General features: G+C 34.4%; 1 protein-coding gene across 1 annotated transcript; it reads left to right on the forward strand.

The window, feature by feature from the left end:
- The first annotated feature begins 1,914 nt into the window (after positions 1-1,914).
- Positions 1,915-21,310, forward strand: LOC110672239 (nuclear pore complex protein NUP58). The gene is made up of 6 exons (XM_021834957.2): positions 1,915-2,488; positions 3,110-3,224; positions 3,862-4,311; positions 4,899-5,430; positions 20,441-20,481; positions 20,761-21,310. Exons 1-6 carry the CDS (start codon positions 2,196-2,198, stop codon positions 20,794-20,796), a joined length of 1,467 nt encoding a protein of 488 aa, XP_021690649.2. The 5' UTR covers positions 1,915-2,195; the 3' UTR covers positions 20,797-21,310.
- The last annotated feature ends 201 nt before the right edge of the window (positions 21,311-21,511 follow it).

A 21,511-nucleotide genomic window follows, 5' to 3' on the forward strand; every position in this document is an offset into this window, starting at 1 on the left:
TGGTGCTCCTTTCAATTCCCCTAGAGAAGGATATGCTTTTCCCCTTTGCCTTTTGGTGCTTTGTTTTGGCCTATACAGCCCAATAAGTCAAGATACATGTGATCCTCTACTCCAAGCTATTCCTTTAAATGCTATAGTTGGGGTGCTGTTTATCAGGCATAAGCCCACGTTTGATCCCCATCGAAGCTTCATTACAACTTCTCTCTCCCCTCGGTAAGTGTGATGATTGGTGGTAGTTTCCTCTAGCATTTGGTGGAGCTGCTTCTTTTCTTCCTGGTTTGGGTTTGGTTTTGATGCAGCTAGGGTTCCTATTAGTGAGCTGGGCCTCTTGTAATTGGGGTTGGGTTTAGCTTACTAGCTATATTTTTGCCATGAACTTCTAATGTATTTAGCTTATCTTGTTTATCAATGAATCTCTAACTTTTGCTAAAAAAAAAAAAAATTAAGTTGATCACAACTTCTAAAATGATAAAATATTTTTATATATATATTAGATTATTGTTTTCAATTATATATGCACTGTTAACCATTGTTTTTTTTAAATATATAATTTTATTGAAAATCATGAAAAAACTTTACAAAATAAAATCAAACTAAATTCAGATCAATATGCCAAGCCTTTTACACCCGATTTAGGATCACAAAATTAAGGAAAAAAAAAAACATGGTTAATAATAGCAGCATGAAGAACATTACAAAGCAAGCCCAAAAGTACATGCCCAATAATAGAACTAACAAAAAAGATAGTTGCCTTAGTTAAACTATTAGCAGCCATATTAGCTTGTGTATTAATTACATGATTTAAGTAATGGAAATAATAAATTTTATTTTTATTTTTCTATAGGATAGGATGATATTTAAATAATAAAAGAGAATAATATTAGCAATTCAGAACAAAATTACCTTATAATAATTCTTTGTAATCTGTTGATCAAAACACAAATGGCATATATATATATATATCATACAAAATTGCAACATTACTTTTTAAAAAATATATAAAAAAATAATGATAATAAAATTTGGAATTATCATCCAAAATTTTAAGCATTCTAATATCTAGTAATTGTCTTAAATATATATAAAAAATTTCAAAATAAATATATAAAATATTAAAATCAACTTACAATATGTGTCCATACAAACAATAAAATATAACTTTTAAAATTGTTGTAAATCCTATATTATCAACTTAGTGCATTACTATTATTCATTTGGCAAAAAAACTGTATGGGTTGTATTTGAAATATTAAAAAACTGGGGCAAAAAAAAATTTAAAATTTGAAATAATTAAATAAAAACAATATTACAATTTCATTTGGCAATTTCACGAAATAAATAATAAAATAAATAAAATTAACAATAAATGAAATAAACAATGCAACCTAATTATAAATATGAAACATAATTAGTTTAAGTTTATCAATCTAAACTATTAGGGCATTATTCGTGCTTATCCACCGCTTGTTACCCTTTTAGTTAAACGAATTTAGATGGTAAGTATAAAATTTAATTAATTTTTATAATTTGTCCTTAAATTTTTTTTTATACTTTACTTTTATTCTTTAATTTTAAATTATTATTAAAAAAATATTTTAAATTTTAATTTTATTTCATAAAAAATTTCACTAATATGTAATATAGAAAATTTCGGATTAAAAAATTTTTATAGGCTACAGTGTGAGTTTTAACACTTTATATTGATAATATTGGTATTTTTTTTTATAAATTTAAATAGTAATTGAAAAAGTTAATTTTATTTTTCGTATAAGAAGAAATGGATTAAAAATATAATTTTATTATTTTTTAACTTAATAAAGAAATTTTTTTAAATAAAATTAAAATTTAAAAATTTTTTAATAAAAAAATTCAAAGTTCAAGATGGCTTATAAAAATTATTATATAAAATCTCAAACTCGAATTCGGCCAAATCCAATTCAAAACTTCCCAAATTTTGATGGGTCGAATACCCACGACAAACCCGCCCGATTAACGTTTAGTGTTTACACACACACTCCATGGCTAAAAATTTCCCCAAAAAATCCGTCTATGGAGGGTCCTTTCCTATTTCCCTCTCTAGGGTTTTAAACAGGGTTTTTGAATTTATAGAACCCCCAAATCTAACACAATCATAGAAGAAGCACACCAAATAACAAGGCTAGACTTACAACAAAAATTTTGAATCAGAATCGCAGATGTCTTTTTCTCCATTTTCAACTCCACAGCAGCAACCACAGTCACTGTTTCAGTCTCAGCCGCAGCCCTTCCAACAAAGCAGCTTCCTTTTCCCGCAACAGCAACAGCAACAGCAACAGCAGCTATTCCCTCAACCGTTTCAGCAGCAACAACGACTGCAACCGCAGCCGCAACCGCAACAGCAGCAGCAGCAGCAATTGTATCTTTTCACCAGTGACAAGGCTCCTGCGAATTACAGCACCAAGTGGGCAGATCTCCATCCGGATTCCCAGAAACTTCTACTCCAAATCGAGTATGTTTCTTTTTTTGGTTCTCATTTTTTTCTTTTTCGGGTTTAATTGTTGCTTGATTGTTGATAAAATTTGTGTAAAAAAGAGAAAAGAAAAAGATTCTGGGTCTGAATTCTTTTACTTTTTTTTTGTTATTAGAATGTAGAAATAAGATTGCAGCATATGTGAAACTTTGTATTGTTGGTCTGCATATAAGTGGAGCATTTTAATTTATTTATTTTTCTTCTTTTCTTTCTCTTTCCCTTTTTATTTTTAAGATTGTGAATTATTTAAAATTTGATATTTTTATTTAATTTTTCCATAAGTTTCTAGTAAATGGGGCTTGGACTTTCTTTATTTGATCAAAATTATATCGACAATTGAATTATTGTCAAGTTTTCTTACACGGATTTTCAAGGAGTTTAGTTGGACATTTATTCATTTGGTTTGATTTTTATGCACTTTCCCACTTTCAGGTTATTCTGTTTGAACCACCAAAATTGAGCATGAGTTTTGATACTTAATGAGGAAAATTTTTTAATTTGAGTTGATACTAGACTGTCTTCATTGTTTATTTGGTCGCTTTATTTTTGATAAAACATCTTTTTGGTGTTTTGAGATGCTCTATTGACTTTGGCGTGCAGGGAGCAGATATTGGAGTATAGGGATGAGAGCCAGAGGCTAGATCAGTGTAGCCGCCTCTATGATTCCTCAGTATCCAATGAAGGGTTTGAGCTCGATGCAGGCCTTATCGTTCAGGTTCTTACATATGTTTTCTATGGCCATCTATAGTTGTCTTATTCATTACAGCAAGTGAATTATATATGCGTGCGTGTCTTCGAATTGTGTTGTTTGATTCAACCCAGTTATGTCACTAGAAATCTAGCTCATATAATTTATGGTCCCAAACGTGATTCAAACAGCACATAAGATAGAATTATTAGAAATTACGCTAGGAGAAGCAAGCAAATACTTGTTAAGTCCATTTGTGGTTTTCTTGTGCATAACACATATGCTAAATATTTACAGTTAAGATAGATATATGATGTGATAATGAACTTGATGTCTTTCGGTTTTGTATGGAACCTGTGATGAGAATTCTTTTCTTGTAGGAAAATTCAATTTACAATGAAAGATTTAGGTTAGTTGAGGCAAATCACCATTCACCAGCTTGGGATTGAAAGTTCTGTGTTGGGTTTTCCACAACAGCAGAATCAATTCATAACATGTGAAAGCTTTTCTTTTCATTTCATTCTTTCTTACTTTTTCTTCTTTTTTCCTGTATATATATACAAAGACAAATATTTCTGTTCAATGGCCTAAATTTTTAATACTATTTATGGTTGGTCCCTTGGTCATTTAATTGTTATTTAATATTTTAAAGCCATTATCATAGGAGCTTGGAGGGATCAACACTGCCATGGAAAGACAGAAAGCTCTATTACAGGAGCTCATGTTCAATGTTAAAGAAATGTTACGGAACACAGAGATGGCTGTTCGTTCTTTCATGATGCTACGCCCTAGGTTCCTTCATCCTAATACAGGAGGTGGTTCAAATGCCACTGCACCGTCCCAGCCTTCTGCTGGTCAACCAGCATCTGCCTCCACTGTGCGAGTGTTTGATTTCTACAGTGGGCTCCCTAAGAAACCATCCCCATTTATACAGCAAACAGTTGTCAGATTTGAGAAATATTTGGGTGAATGCCGTCAGTGGATTGAAGAGTTAGAGCAACTGCTTCTCTTAGATTCTGATGGGAACTCTTCTTACCCTGGATCCTCATTATTGCAGTCTCTTCCAAAAGTCATGTCAAATGTGCATGACTTTTTTGTTCATGTGGCATCTAAGGTAAAGGAAGATGAATATAGAAATATACTCTTTTAAGTCTCAGCATTTCTTGATGTATGGCATTCAAAGTTCTTAATATCTTATAAGTTGTATTTGCCTGCCCTTTGTCCCTTTGTAGGTTGTGCTTTGTAAATATTATGTGATGTGAGGATTTTTCTCAATGTTCAATCATTGAAACTAATATTTTTCTACCCTCTGGAAACAAATTCTTATTGCTACCAGTTGGTATTAATGATATTTGTTTAAAATTTAGTTAAAATTTTCTCCACAATACTTGAATGCTCCTTTTTTTTTTTCAAAGAAAAAAATAATAATAATCTAAAATATTTATCCATATTATCTAATGGTTTGGGTATACAACAAACATGGTCAGAGAAACAATAATACATCACTTGAGGTATCTTATACTTTTTGCTTCTTTATATATATTATTAAAGGCATTCTTTTTTAATTGAAGTCTGTGGTTTTGATTTAATACATATAGGGTTTTTCCTTGAAGATGCATGCACAAGGACATTGCATGGAAAAAATTATGTTGCTTAATTAGTTTCTGTTTTTTAATGGATTCTTTACTTTGTGTTCCCTAGGTGGAGAACATTCATCAGTACATTGAATCTATGAAAACTGCCTATCTTGCTGATCAGCGCCGTCGAGGGGATGTGAATGATCCATTCCTTGAGGCTGATCGTCGGGAAACAGCAAAACAAGAAGCTGCTGCTAAGCGGGTGCATCCAACTTTGCATTTGCCTGCAAGTTCACAGCCTTCAACACAGGTTGCTGGGTTGTTTACAGGCTCAGCAACTCCTGGAGCATCAATTGTTCCGCAGACATCTGCAGCAACTGCATCAGCTTCCTCGGGGAGTGGATTCTCTCTTTTCAGTACACCTTCTACTACAGCTTCTTCCTCTTTGTCATCATCTTCTCTATTTGCAACACCAACAGCCTCTGCTCCAGTATCCTCTTTGTTTGGGTCATCTGGTGCTTCCCCACAAGCTTCATTTTTTGGCTCATCAACACCATTACTTGGTTCTGCTTCAACTCCTTCTTTGTTTAGCACTGCTGCATCTTTTGGATCTACTACTGCTGGAGGTTCCATATTTTCAACACCATTTGCATCAGGTGCCTTCATATCTTGTATATTAGCTTCTATTGTCTTTACACTAAATTTTCATTTCAGTTATACATTTGAATTTTGCTACATTGTAGTGATATGTGGTGATAACTTGAAGAAATATTTTGTATCAACCATGATAAAATTTCTTTTGATATTCCAAAAATGAAAAAAAGGGACTTTGATTTGCTCATTATTATCTTTTAAATATGATTTTCATTTTGTTAAATGTATTTAATCTATGTGAGAATGGACTTGCATGTTTCAACTTGCCGATGGCTTCTTGTAACCCTAGCTGATGCAACATTTTCTAGGGATTTTAGAACTACCTATTCTAGGATGAAATATAGGAAGCAGCATTTTATTTGTTTATAACATTTTGTTGGTTTGGATTCCTCATTAGTATTTGATTAGTATTTTCTTGTTTGGTATTCCAAATCCTAATATTAGTAGGGTTGCTAATACTCTATAAATATTTGTCTTCTAGGTATTTTGGAGAGACTTTTTCTTATGATTGACGATTGATTTGAGAATTAATAAAATTGAGAATTTATTTCTCTTTATAATTTGTTTCTCTGCCCTTTTGTTCTATTGGTTGTATATCAATTTAGTATTAGAGCTCTTTTGGATATGTATTGCTTGTGGAGAACAAATTTTGCTTTTGTTTTAGCGAACTTCTTTAGCTTTGCTGCTCTTTTTCAATTCAATTTTTGCCTCTTTTGAGCCCTACTAGTGTGATAAAAAGGGGACCGGCCCAGTGGGTAGCCCGGAGAATCGGCAAAACTAGATGTTATACTGGACCGGTTATGCAAATGCCGTTGAACTGCATAATGAGCAGAACTGGAAAAGCCCTTTTGAGTCGGATGGTTTGCGTGCAAACCATTTGACTTTGACAACCTTTTTCATTAACCCAAAGACATCCATCACATGCATTTGAAAGGAGTATAAAGATGTGAAATCCTTAACCTGCTAAATGAAATCCAATATGTTGAAATCTCTAACCTTACAAACAACAAAAATTTCTCATTTTCTAAAGTTCGATTGTTGCAACTTGCAAGCTGTGAAATCTTTGATTGCTGTAAGCTAGTGACCATATGTTGGATTTCAGTCTTAGTGATGGTGAGTGGCATTCAAAATCTTAGTAGGTAAGTTTTGTGGTGACTTGATTGTTTTCCTGCACCTTGCACATAATCTATGTTTATATTCCTTCTTGGTTATTATCTCTATTTATATTCCTTCTTGGTTATTATCTTGAAAGTTAGAAATCTTGTTGTGATTGCCCACTTCTGCCAATTAATCTCTGTTTCACCATTGTTAACTTCACCATATTTTGGATTCTAAGAGCTATAATACCACCCAGAAGTTCTCTGTTCTTTTATGAGAACTATTTTGGGCAATAGTTCAAAAAGGAACTGAAACAACTTACAGCTATATGTTGAAATGTGTTAAAAAAGAAGCGTTTGTACAGCTTGAGGGTTTCATTTAATTTTTTTTTGACGAATAAAATAGGTTATACAAAGAGAAATATATATAACTAATAATTTTATGACTCATTGGTTGAACCATTGATTCACCGGTTAAACTGGTGATCCATCTATTCGATGTCTTTGCTAGATCAATGTTTGGGTCAGGTTTAGTAACATTGCTCACCCTCGCTTCATCAAAACATTGCAACACAATTGTAAAAGAGATACTCATTGTCGGCAATTCCTTTGCCCTCGTGTACCTGCAATGTTAACCAAAAAAAAAAAAAAGGAACCTTTTTATGTCTAGCAAAGCATAAAGAGCCTCGCATTTATCCATAACAAATCCCTATTGCTCAGTCATTGAACCATCGCGTCCAGTAACGACCTCCAAGTGACTCCCCCAGAGCATATTCTGCCACCCAATACTGCCCAAAATTTGAGATTCATCTAGGTTAAGTTTGACCTGAATCACTCTTCAGCTTGATTTTGGGGTCACAAGCATTCTCGGAGACTCGTCGCACGTTAGTGACGTCACTCTCATTGACAGAATTCACATTCGACTTGTTTGTAGTAGGATTCAACTGGGTTGAGTTAGTTTTGCCTAGGTTGCATAATTATTAAAGGCTCAAGGAGCACTAAGGCCCCAAAAGGTTTTAGAGCCTAGGAGCAAGGGGTAGGTGTGCGCCTGAGCAAGGTGAGGAGCACAAAAAAAAAAATAAAAAAAAATCCATACAAGTCAAATAATTGTGAATATTCCATCAAACACCAAATAACATAAAACTATAAATAATAATATCTAATAAGCATTCAAGTAATAATAATTTTGAATTCAAATAAAATAAAAATAAACTAATAAAAGTTTAAAAACACTAATATATTGAAACTTGAATAGTCTTTTAATATTTCAAAACTAAAATCAAGCAATTATAAAATAACTACTCTTTAATTTTCATCTCGAGTAGTATCATAATTTTCTTAATCTTCTTCTACACCTTCATCATTTTTATGCTCATCTTCAAAAATCAATATCGTTCTCATCTTTTTCATTTCTAAAAAAACTAAAGGAGTATGTCACACCCTACCCCTCTGTAAGGCATAACATGATCCCGTAGTATACCTAATGAATTACCAACTCCGTCTACTGATAACCCATTAAATACACTACAAGGGATTTTAAAAACTTTTCTTACTTCTTTTACAGTGGTGAGCACTATTTACAGGTATTAAAAACTTTTGTGAACTGAAGTGAAACAACTAACTCATTTGGTTTATTTGGAATTCCTATAAAAATTTTGGCAAAGTGCCATCTGTATTTTGGACAAAATAGTTCTTCAGAAAACCTGTAAAAAGCACTTCAATAATTTTCCAAATCTCAACTCCAATACATTTCTCAACACAACAATTTATCAACTCAATTCCATAGAAATTTTTCAAAGTCTGAGATAAGGAAATATAATACAATTTTTACAAGTCAAATAACTCATAATTAATTTACAACTTCAAGGTACAATTTGAATTTACAACTGCTCAAAACCAAAAACAAAATGTACATATAGTGTCATACATTCTGATTACAAAATGCAAAATATTGGTATACTCATTATACTGTAATCCCTCCTTGGATGTATTAGCGGCCTAGTCTGCCTGTCTGCTCTCTACTGCGGCGGCAATAAAAGCTATCGCTGAGACAATGTCTCAGTGGTGCACAACATTAACCAAATACAAATTTTAAATCACAATTCATAAATCATATCAATAGTGGATACTTAAAACCATAGTTAAATTCAAGACAATGAATGTCATAAGGAATTTAAACTCCAATTCACAAATTATCAAAATTCATAATAACACAATTTAGTCAAATAGTTTAAGAATACCGTATTGCCAATTCATGCACAATTTGATCAAAATACTTAATAACACAGTGTTGCCGACCAATATCACAATGTGATCAAATAACTTAATACTATCGTATTGCAAATCAATAACACAATTCGATCAAATAATGAATAATACAATGTTGCCAATCAATAACACAATTTAGGCCATGACACAATTTTTTTCCATATATGCCGTGTTGTACACCACGACAAGACATACTCACCCCAATAATCGAAATCAATGAGGGAGGAAGCTAGCTATATAATGAGTACTCATCCATACTCACCTCAGACTAAGAAGTCAAAGAGGGAGGAACATAATCATACTCACCCCAGACTGATAAGTCAAAGAGGGAGGAATCATCACACTCACCCCATTAATGGAGGAGGAACATAGTATCAGTGTCATGCCAATTGTGAGTCAAAACAATTCCAAACATTTTATTCAAATGATCCGTAAGAATCCAATAAATTTCCAAAGTTATAATTTCATTCACAAAATGGCAACACAATTCGTAATTCACTTCAATTTCCACAAAACCATTTACGATGCTTTTCAATCAATAAGTATCCATCAATATCATTCAAACAATTTTTCACAGTTTCAAACCATTCACAATGTTTTTCAATCAATAAGTGTCCATCAAACACATTTCCACAATTTAAAACAATAATATACAATAGTCAATATTTATTTCAATTGAAAAAAATTCAAAAGAAAGCGATTGTTGTGCACAAACCTCGATATTTGTCTCTGGTCGACTCAGTATTTCTTTCCCTTTTCTTTGAGTCCTTGTTAATCGAGAAACACAATTTGAAGTGTTTGATTACCAAATTAAACTGTCTCTATCGATGGTGTTGGGTAAATAATGCACTGAACTCAATTATTCACTTAATCACCTAATATACCGACCCTCGATGCGTTTTAGGTAAATTAGGTTTTAGTGTCATTAATATGTCACACTCGATAGGGTTTTAGGTTTGGTACGTTTTACCAAAGTCATTTCCTTGTTTAGTGCATTTTAATGCAACTTGCTGGATTTCGGGATACTGGTTTGACCTAACCGGACGATCTAGTTCCCTCGGTTTTCGGGTCTCGGTCGAAACTACAAACTTGTAGATCTAGGTCTTATTGCACGCGGTGCAAAATTTCAGGTCAATCCGAGTTAAGTAGACCAAGTTATGGTCATTACACTATTGCTGGTCAAGTGGTACCATTTTAGGTCAATTTTAGGTCAAATTGGTCAATTCTGGTTCGGCCAGTTTTTGGACCCGAACTTGTGCAAGTTGTTTGACTTGCTTATGGTCATTTCTGGGTTTTGGTGTCTTCATAAGACTTGTAGGTATGGGTCTTAACTATTCATGGTTAAAATTTCAGGTCAATTGGACCTGGTTTGAGTGAGTTATGGCCTAAATACTCACTGCTGCCCAATTGGTCATTTTTCAGGTCCTAATTGCACCTAATTCGAATTGGTCAAATTTTTAGGTCACCTTGCAAGCAGAATTTTGGCATGGTTTCTCAATGAAAGTTGGCACATTTTGTGCCTAGTTTCACCCCAAATTGGTCTCATACCAATTGAGGTTACACATTCAAGGTTATAGGCTAAAATATTCACTGCCCTCAATATGCATTTCACACCCCAACTTCAAACACATACTCACCTTGCAAGGTTTACTTCCATACCCTACCAAACTGTTTTGGCACATTACCAAAAACATTTTCTACATTACATTAGCATTATTTTGGGCAGATTCCAATCACCCTCAACACACTAAATATCATTCACAATTACAATTTCTAAATACCATTACAACCACACCTAAACATTACAAACTTTACATACACTTTACAACATTCATTCACATACATATCATCAATCCTTCTAGGTCAATATTCTGCCCACTCTTCCTTCAATATACACCATTTCTCAAGTGTCCACAAGCTGCCACAAAACATTCATCAACATCACATTGCCGTACCATATGCCAATTCCCATCAAAGTGCATAATTCACCATATAAACATGCAATAACTCACTAAGTTACTAAATCACCATTATTAACATTCTTTCCCATCAATTATATGCACAAATACCTCATCATAAACGTGACCCATGGCTGTCCAAAATGAAAATAACAATAACCTTTCAAACTTAAAATTTTCCTTCACCAAACTAATACCCATAACATGCACAAAAACTTTAACAAAGGATTTCTCAAAATGCAAACTTACCTTTATTTGTAACTTGCTAAACCTTCACCAAACTTCTCAAATTGGGTGTCAATATCTTCCTTGTGATGTGTAGACAAAGTTTAATGAAGGAACTCAAGTGTTTGGAGTTGAAATGGAAGGAGGATCAAGCTTGCATGAAAATGTCCATGGAGTTTTCTCTCCCTTCATTCACGGCTTGGATGGTAAATGAAGAAGATGAAGTGGCTGCTGGACATAGTGGACTTACATCAGCCCCATAATGTGTTTATTTTATTCTCTTAGTGGTCCACTTACTCTAATTAATTCATATTATAAGTTACTTTCACTTAATCCCACATTAAACCCTTAATTCTCACTATTTACTTTAGGTACCACCAATTTAATTTTTCATTTCATTTTCTAAGTGTAATATTATTTATTTTTAATGGAAATTTAGGTCAAAAGACACTTCGGAATGTTAATTGACCATAATGCCCTGCTCGGGTGGCATTCTGATTTTTCAGTATTAGGGTTTTGTCTGTTTTTCGATTTCTCACTTTTCTTTGTACTATTTATTTAATTTTTCTTTGATATTTCTAATGATATTTATTCTTCGACAAGGGTCTATTTATGTCCCAAAAATGTTTTCCAGGGTTCCCCGCAGTCCAGGGCCAGTCAACGGTCCACGCCGTGACTTCCTAGTGCGGTCACCCATCGTTAGGTTTCCCGGCTCGTTTAACTTGATCACATTTCTTTGCAATCATTTTTCCTTTGTTTTTCTTGTACTTTCTTTTCTTTTATTTCATTATTTTATGTCTCCTCACTCTCATTGAAGTGTGGTTCTAGGCATCCTAGCTGTCCTGACAACAGTCACTGGAGCAGCAGAACGCACTACCGAACTTAGGGGTGTTACAATTCTCCCCCCCTTAAATAAATTTCGTCCACGAAATTTTACCCAGTAATCATCTTACAATAGTCATACGTTTATTTTCTCCTTTCTATATGATCGTAAGACTTTTAACAATCTAATACAATGTTTACTTTGTTTGGATAACACCAATCTCCTCTTACTATTATGTTGTCTAATATTTCAGCTCACGTTCCTTCTTGAATGACCCTTGAGGTCATATTAGAATCATTCATCAGGCATATGTCCTCTGACCATTCTAGTCCATAGTCTTCCTCACATTCGGAATATTTCTTTGTTACATATGAATCAACTGTTCAAGTCTCTACTTCCATAACTCTTTTTATCTGTCAATGTTCTATAACTTACTTCCTTTGTATCTTGAACTATAACCTTTCGATATTTTAACTTTTGAGTTTTAGATCCCTAAGTAGGATTTTCAAACTTATTTCTAACAATTAAATTATGTCCTGGCATAACTATGCCAAAACAGATGCCGTTGGCAACTATTCTCATCTAGGTGTACTATCGGTTAGTGCGTAGCTCTACACAATAATCTCAAGTTAGTACTGTAATCTGCAGCTTACAGTATAAACATCAAGAACATTGCATAGTTACTACGATACATCCCAATAGATCAAACTTTGTTATCTTTTATTCTTTTGAATTCAACGATATTCGAATCTTATTACGATTACAATATCCATTAGCAATTTCTAACAGTAACCTCCTTGCCCTTATCAAGAGCAATTCCATTACTGCATCTTACTTTTACGTCCTCTTGCCTTACATTAAGTAGGCTCACTAATTAGCTTTATAATTTATGGTGTGTTAGAAAATACTTTTCGCCGATAAACTCTTTCAAAACTAATTTCTATTATTATCACAATCCTTATCTTAAGGGCTAATCACTAATGCGTCAAAATTTATTCCTCTCAGAACGAATAACAAGAACATATAGTTCTAACATTAATGTAAAAATATGAAAATTCCAGTCAAACAATACATATATATATCTCGGTTGCTAATTGAGAAAGTACCGAATGATGTCAAAAGTCTCGATCTCTTCTCTGTGTATAGCGTATACTCGTTGAATCATCACCCTGTTTTGTCTGATTCACAGTAGTCTGACTTCTAGGTGTACTACCCCTACCTCTACCTTTGCCTATACTAACTGATGGTGAACTCTTTGGGGTAGAAACTTGGGTTGATCCCTTTGGTGTAGTAAATGATACAGAGCGACTGGATTTACACAATCCTTAGCAAAATGACCAGTCTCTCCACAATTAAAGCATGCTCCTACGGCTCTATAACATACCCCACTATGTGGTTTACCACAAGTTTCACAAAGTCGATCCGACGCATTTACGGGTTTACGTTGAGTTGGTGATCGGATCGAGGTGGTTTCTGTCCAAAAGATCTATCTCTACCTGACTTCTTACTATCTCCATCGTATCCCCAAAGTTTTTCCTCTTTCCAGTGGGACCACTAGAACTCGCTCACGACTTTCCTCTTTTTCGCCCTCTCGATTTCTTTTTCTCGTGCCACTTGATTCAATTCTTTCTAATTCTAGTGCTTGAGAAATAAGTTCGGAGAAGTTGTTATGTTTGAATCCGACCACTTGTAATCGATACTAGGCTTCAAGCCGGTTTCAAACCTCTTACATCTCTCCCTATTGGTAGAAAGTAGACTTATCGCATAATGGCTTAGGCGGAGAATTCCCTTTCATACTCGACCACCGATCCCCCTGTTTGGACTTAGGAATTCTTGCACTTCCGGTCTACATAAGCATCGGGGACATATTTTTGCTGAATTCCTGAGGAAGTCATTCCATGTTAGCACTGCAGTTCTATCGGTCGTGGGGATGGTTTTCCACCATTCATAAGCATCCTCAGAGCAAAGATACGAGTACTCAAATCTAAGCTCCTCTGCTCAATGCAGTTTCTTGAATACCCTATCCATCCTCTCTAACCATTGTTACGCCTCTAGAGGATCTATCGTCCCCTTGAACTCTGTAGCCCCATACTTCATCAATTTGTCATATTGTCTAGCGTAAGATCGTGGTTGTACCACCGTGTCTGTATTGGGACTTGAGTAGGCACATTACCATCCATTTGTTGGAACATTGCGTCACGAGCGAATCGAGCAGAATGCGATCTGCAGGGCTGGTGCTCTTGAACCACCGACATTATGTAGGCATGGGGCATCCTTGCACCTCACCTCAATAGATTGATCGATCGAGCGATCACCCTCTTCCATAGTCAATGCGAGGATTTTAGATCTCTAAACCAACAGACAAGGAGATTTCCTCCCGTTAGTGCATATTTATAATGTAATGTCTTGTATGTATCAAACAATGATATTGAGCGGTTGTACTTGTGAAGAAAGAATATTCAAGTAACAAGTGAAAACAGAATTTAAAAACTTTGCTCGATACCACTAAAACATGTCACACCCTACCCTCTGTAAGGCATAACATGATCCCAGTAGTATACCTAATGAATTACCAACTCCGTCTCACGATAACCCATTAAATACACTACAAGGGATTTTAAAAACTTTTCTTACTTCTTTTACAGTGGTGAGCACTATTTACAGGTATTAAAAACTTTTGTGAACTGAAGTGAAACAACTAACTCATTTGGTTTATTTGGAATTCCTATAAAAATTTTGGCAAAGTGCCATCTGTATTTTGGACAAAATAGTTCTTCAGAAAACCTGTAAAAAACACTTCAATAATTTTCCAAATCTCAACTCCAATACATTTCTCAACACAACAATTTATCAACTCAATTCCATAGAAATTTTTCAAAGTCTGAGATAAGGAAATATAATACAATATTTACAAGTCAAATAACTCAAAATTAATTTAAAAATTCAAGGTACAATTTGAATTTACAATCGCTCAAAACCAAAAACAAAATGTACATACGATGTCATACATTACAAGATACAAAATGCAAAATATTGGTATACTCATTATACCAGGTAATCCCTCACTGGATGTATTAGCAGCCTAGTCTGCTGCCCTGTCTGTCTCTCTACCTGCGACAGCAATAAAAAGCTATCGCTGAGACAATGTCTCAGTGGTGCACAACATTAACCAAATACAAATTTTAAATCACAATTCATAAATCATATCAATAGTGGATACTTAAAACCATAGTTAAATTCAAGACAATGAATGTCATAAGGAATTTAAACTCCAATTCACAAATTATCAAAATTCATAATAACACAATTTAGTCAAATAGTTTAAGAATACCGTATTGCCAATTCATGCACAATTTGATCAAAATACTTAATAACACAGTGTTGCCGACCAATATCACAATTTGATCAAATAACTGAATAATATCGTTTTGCAAATCAATAACACAATTCGATCAAATAACTGAATAATACAATGTTGCCAATCAATAACACAATTTAGGCCATGACACAATTTTTTTCCATATATGCCGTGTTGTACACCACGACAAGACATACTCACCCCAATAATCGAAATCAATGAGGGAGGAAGCTAGCTATATAATGAGTACTCATCCATACTCACCTCAGACTGGGAAGTCAAAGAGGGAGGAACATAATCATACTCACCCCAGACTGATAAGTCAAAGAGGGAGGAATCATCACACTCACCCCATTAATGGAGGAGGAACATAGTATCAGTGTCATGCCAATTGTGAGTCAAAACAATTCCAAACATTTTATTCAAATGATCCGTAAGAATCCAATAAATTTCCAAAGTTATAATTTCATTCAAAAAATTTCAACACTATTAGTAATTCAATTATATTTACACAAAAACCATTTACAGTGCTTTTCAATCAATAAGTATCCATCAATATCATTCAAACAATTTTTCACAGTTTCAAACCATTCACAATGTTTTTCAATCAATAAGTGTCCATCAAACACATTTCCACAATTTAAAACAATAATATACAATAGTCAATATTTATTTCAATTGAAAATAATTCAAAAGAAACAGTTGTTGTGCACAAACCTCTGATATTTGTCTCCTGGTCCTGACTCGATTTCTTTCCCTTTTCTTTGAGTCCTTGTTAATCGAAACACAATTTGAAGTGTTTCAAATTAAATCGTCTCTATCGATGGTGTTTGGTAAATAATGCATGAACTCAATTATTCACTTAATCACCTAATATACCGACCCTCGATGCGTTTTAGGTAAATTAGGTTTTAGTGTCATTAATATGTCACACTCGATAGGGTTTTAGGTTTGGTACGTTTTACCAAAGTCATTTCCTTGTTTAGTGCATTTTAATGCAACTTGCTGGATTTCGGGATACTGGTTTGACCTAACCGGACGATCTAGTTCCCTCGGTTTTCGGGTCTCGGTCGAAACTACAAACTTGTAGATCTAGGTCTTATTGCACGCGGTGCAAAATTTCAGGTCAATCCGAGTTAAGTAGACCAAGTTATGGTCATTACACTATTGCTGGTCAAGTGGTACCATTTTAGGTCAATTTTAGGTCAAATTGGTCAATTCTGGTTCGGCCAGTTTTTGGACCCGAACTTGTGCAAGTTGTTTGACTTGCTTATGGTCATTTCTGGGTTTTGGTGTCTTCATAAGACTTGTAGGTATGGGTCTTAACTATTCATGGTTAAAATTTCAGGTCAATTGGACCTGGTTTGAGTGAGTTATGGCCTAAATACTCACTGCTGCCCAATTGGTCATTTTTCAGGTCCTAATTGCACCTAATCCGAATTGGTCAAATTTTTAGGTCACCTTGCAAGCAGAATTTTGGCATGGTTTCTCAATGAAAGTTGGCACATTTTGTGCCTAGTTTCACCCCAAATTGGTCTCATACCAATTGAGGTTACACATTCAAGGTTATAGGCTAAAATATTCACTGCCCTCAATATGCATTTCACACCCCAACTTCAAACACATACTCACCTTGCAAGGTTTACTTCCATACCCTACCAAACTGTTTTGGCACATTACCAAAAACATTTTCTACATTACATTAGCATTATTTTGGGCAGATTCCAATCACCCTCAACACACCAAATATCATTCACAATTACAATTTCTAAATACCATTACAACCACACCTAAACATTACAAACTTTACATACACTTTACAACATTCATTCACATACATATCATCAATCTTTCTAGGTCAATATTCTGCCCACTCTTCCTTCAATATACACCATTTCTCAAGTGTCCACAAGCTGCCACAAAACATTCATCAACATCACATTGCCGTACCATATGCCAATTCCCATCAAAGTGCATAATTCACCATATAAACATGCAATAACTCACTAAGTTACTAAATCACCATTATTAACATTCTTTCCCATCAATTATATGCACAAATACCTCATCATAAACGTGACCCATGGCTGTCCAAAATGAAAATAACAATAACCTTTCAAACTTAAAATTTTCCTTCACCAAACTAATACCCATAACATGCACAAAAACTTTAACAAAGGATTTCTCAAAATGCAAACTTACCTTTATTTGTAACTTGCTAAACCTTCACCAAACTTCTCAAATTGGGTGTCAATATCTTCCTTGTGATGTGTAGACAAAGTTTAATGAAGGAACTCAAGTGTTTGGAGTTGAAATGGAAGGAGGGATCAAGCTTGCATGAAAATGTCCATGGAGTTTTCTCTCCCTTCATTCACGGCTTGGATGGTAAATGAAGAAGATGAAGTGGCTACTGGACATAGTGGACTTACATCAGCCCCATAATGTGTTTATTTTATTCTCTTAGTGGTCCACTTACTCTAATTAATTCATATTATAAGTTACTTTCACTTAATCCCACATTAAACCCTTAATTCTCACTATTTACTTTAGGTACCACCAATTTAATTTTTCATTTCATTTTCTAAGTGTAATATTATTTATTTTTAATGGAAATTTAGGTCAAAAGACACTTCGGGATGTCAAATGACCATAATGCCCCTGTTCGGGTGGCATTCCTGATTTTTCGGTATTACCGGGTTTTGTCTGTTTTTCGATTTCTTACTTTTCTTTGTACTAATTATTTAATTTTTCTTTGATATTTCTAATGATATTTATTCTTCAACAAGGGTCTATTTATGTCCCAAAAATGTTTTCCAGGGTTCCCAACCAACGGTCCACGCCGTGACTTCAGTGGTCACCCATCGTTAGGTTTCCCGGCTCATTTAACTTGATCACATTTCTTTGCAATCATTTTTCCTTTGTTTTTCTTGTACTTTCTTTTCTTTTATTTCATTATTTTATGTCTCCTCACTCTCATTGAAGTGTGGTTCTAGGCATCCTAGCTGTCCGGACAACACTGGTCACTGGAGCAGCAGAACGCACTACCGAACTTAGGGGTGTTACAGAGTATTAGTTCTCAAGTTAGTGGATGATGCTTTTCCTTTTTCCTTTGGCATAGATCTTCAAAAGGTATAGATGTAACCTTTTTGTTTTTGTTTTTGGGAAAAGATACAAGAAAGTGGTAGCGTTGAAAATGGAAATATGGAAAGTTTATGATTTTGGGTGTGCTGGTTTGATGAGATTTTAGCAAATAGTTATCATAATGATACTAATTTTGAAAACTTCCTAGTGTATCAATATTTGATTCTAGTAGATTGGTAAATTTCAAGTTGAGTGTTAGTAATTTTTGCCAATAAAAGTGCTCACCGAAGATGAAAATAAAGAAGGCGCCCCTTTTTGGAGTCTTGCGCTAGGAACAAGGCGCACAAGGTGCATAAGGCAAGTGCCTTGCTAATGCCACTTGCCTTTCCCTTGTAGAGGTATTAGGGTTGGTTCCTGGTGAGCCTTGAGTTTGAGGTGTGCCTTTAATAACTATGCTGGGTTGGGTTATATTTGCATCCGCATTTGTCCATACTTGTAGACAAGCTCACCTTGCCATTGTGCTCCATGTTCCACACCTCTACTTGATTTAGTGCCCATGTCGTGCCACTTCAACGCCACGTCATTTGGCATGTCGGCGACTCCTTAGCTCCATGACATTTGACAAGTAGTGCCACCACTTGCCATGTTAGCACCTGCCATGTCAGCAATTTTTGGTAGAATCCATCCCCACTAATTTCGATGCACTGATTCTGATTTTGACATCCATTTGAGTTGCAATAAATATTTAAGTTTGATAAGAATTTTAAATTGTGTTTTCAATAAAACTTGTGCAGTGGATTGAAATTAGAAGACTACATGCTGAAATGGATGATTACAAGTGAAATTCAAAGATTGCAAGCTAAAATCGATAACTCCAACATACAACTAGATGAAGTATGTTATTTGAGGTATTCACATGGTGGCGTTGTATATTGTCCTTCTGACTTATTTTATAAATATTGAACCATCAGACAATTTTAACGAGTTAGGGAGAGAACTCTTAAACATGGAAGAACAAATATATGTTTCAACTTTGAGTTACGGAGAGAAACTTGAAGCATGGAAGGACTGTTTGGCTAGGCTAAAAGTAGAACTAGAAGCAATATCAAGAGTTCTTGAAGTTTGCTCAGCAAATCAGCAGGATGCAAGGCATGAAGTTGATAGTGAAGTGCAACTTGAATAATCCAAAACTTTGATTGTTAAACTTGAAGAGTTTGAAGCTTTGATTATTGAACAACCTGGAGAATCCAAAGTTTTGATTATTGAGCCTTCACTTATTGAAATCCAAGATGATAACATCCAGTTACAAAAATTTGAGGGATTATTCTAGAGAAAGAAGCTAATAAGAATAAGCAAGAAGAGTTTGAGCCTTTGAGGACTCAATCTGGGGAAAGAAGAAAACCAGACCTTTGATAAGACAATGGAAATTGAAGATTTGGCTAATTCTTTTGTTTCTAATGAATTGAAGAGCCTTACTTTCGGATATTTCAGCGAAGTGAAGAAAAGAATGAAACTCATTGTTTCAATCTTACTGCTACCATGCAAGAGGATAAGGCTATGTGCTCTTCAAGTTTAGTTCCTGATTCTGCCGAACTATATAACTTGAGGATGTGTTTTCTCTAACTAGGGGAGAATGTTGTGGTCAATGAAGATTCAATTTAGAAATTATATTGATTTAATTTTTCATTGTAAAATTAAGAAGTTTATTTTTTTTTATTATTTAGGAAATTAAATTAGTAATTATTTTATTATTTCTATTATTATTTAGAAAGTAATGTTTATTTTATTTCAGAAGTTGAGTTGGTTTGGAATTCTTAATTAGATTTTTTTTTGTTTTTTCTTTTTGGGATTCCAAATCCTAATATTAGTACAAATACTCTATAAATGCCAGTCTCCTAGATATTGTCAAGAGACCTTTTCTATGATTGACAATTGATTTAAGAATTAATAATATCAAGAATTTGTTTCCCTTCCCCTTTGTTCTGTTGGTTTTACATCACTAGGCTATTGTGATGAGAGATTTTTTCAACTTGTTGACATTCATAATCTATTCCAAGTATTATAAAGATACTATAAACAAATAGATTTATTTTAGCGAGTGGCAGTTGTCTTCCACTCCAAATTGTAACAATGTTGCTATTTATTTGTAATTTCACTTTTCTGTGCTTGCTGTCTGAATAAATTTCGCTATTTTTTCTGTAGGTGCTGCAACAGGATCTGGGGCTAGCTTTGGTACAACATCTGTGAGTAACTTTTTGCAGCTTTCTGATTTTTTCCTTGAACAAATTTAGTTAACTTCATGCCTTCTCTGCTTAAATGTATTTTTTTCCACCATAGATAATCTGACATTTAAGCTTCCTTCTTAAGAAATTAAGTCAATGGAAAGGCAAAATACATGTGATTTGTAAACAACGTAAATCCTGTTGGTTTTAAGTCATTGTCAGATATCTCCGCTGTAGGTCATTTAAGTGCTATAGTGAACTGATTTTCATTTTCCCATTTTCTTTTCTGTGCCCTTGCAGAAACCAAGGCTAAAATCTCGGACTGCCCGACGCTAATCTCAATGGCTTGAGGTGGTCAAATATTAAGCCATCTTATCTGCTCAAATGATTCACTGCAAAAGGATCCTTAAGTTTCACGTAATGACTTGATTCCCTCAAAATTAATGGCCTCACTGCGGCTTCATTTGCCCTTGGATACTCTTATTGGGTCCAAGAAAATCTGCTTACTTATCACATGCTGCTGCAACAGAGCTTTCCAAATCTGATTCATTCCTCTGGGCTGTAAATGCTTCATAAAGATGGTGGAAGATCATGTTCCTGTAACTTTGTACAATAAATTTTAGATAGATGATGTTTTCAAATATAGATTAGTCTGAGAAAAACTAATGTGGCAAGGCATCAAACATATAGAATTTTGCTCGGATTGTTGCTTGGATTTTGTTGCCAGTAGCCCAATGAGCCTAGGCGTCAAGTTCATATGCTTCTACTCAACAGTTAGTTTTTCCATTGGATAGTTCACCTAACTACTATTAAGTTACTTATAATATGTTTACCTTATTTTCTGAAATAACGCGTCTTTTAAGAGCAGCACCGTGAGATGATAGACAATTAAAAGCAAGCAGTATTCAGTCCTGTGTCGAAAGGAGGTTTCTTGCCGGGAGTTGTCTCAGGTAGTTGGATAGCATTCGCGCTTCTTTCTGGTCCTTGGAACGGTTGATAATCTTTAGCCCTGAATAAAGTTGATGACTTTTCCTTCATCTGGTGGCCAGCC

Source organism: Hevea brasiliensis, chromosome 7 (assembly GCF_030052815.1).
Source record: "Hevea brasiliensis isolate MT/VB/25A 57/8 chromosome 7, ASM3005281v1, whole genome shotgun sequence".
NCBI lineage: Eukaryota > Viridiplantae > Streptophyta > Magnoliopsida > Malpighiales > Euphorbiaceae > Hevea > Hevea brasiliensis.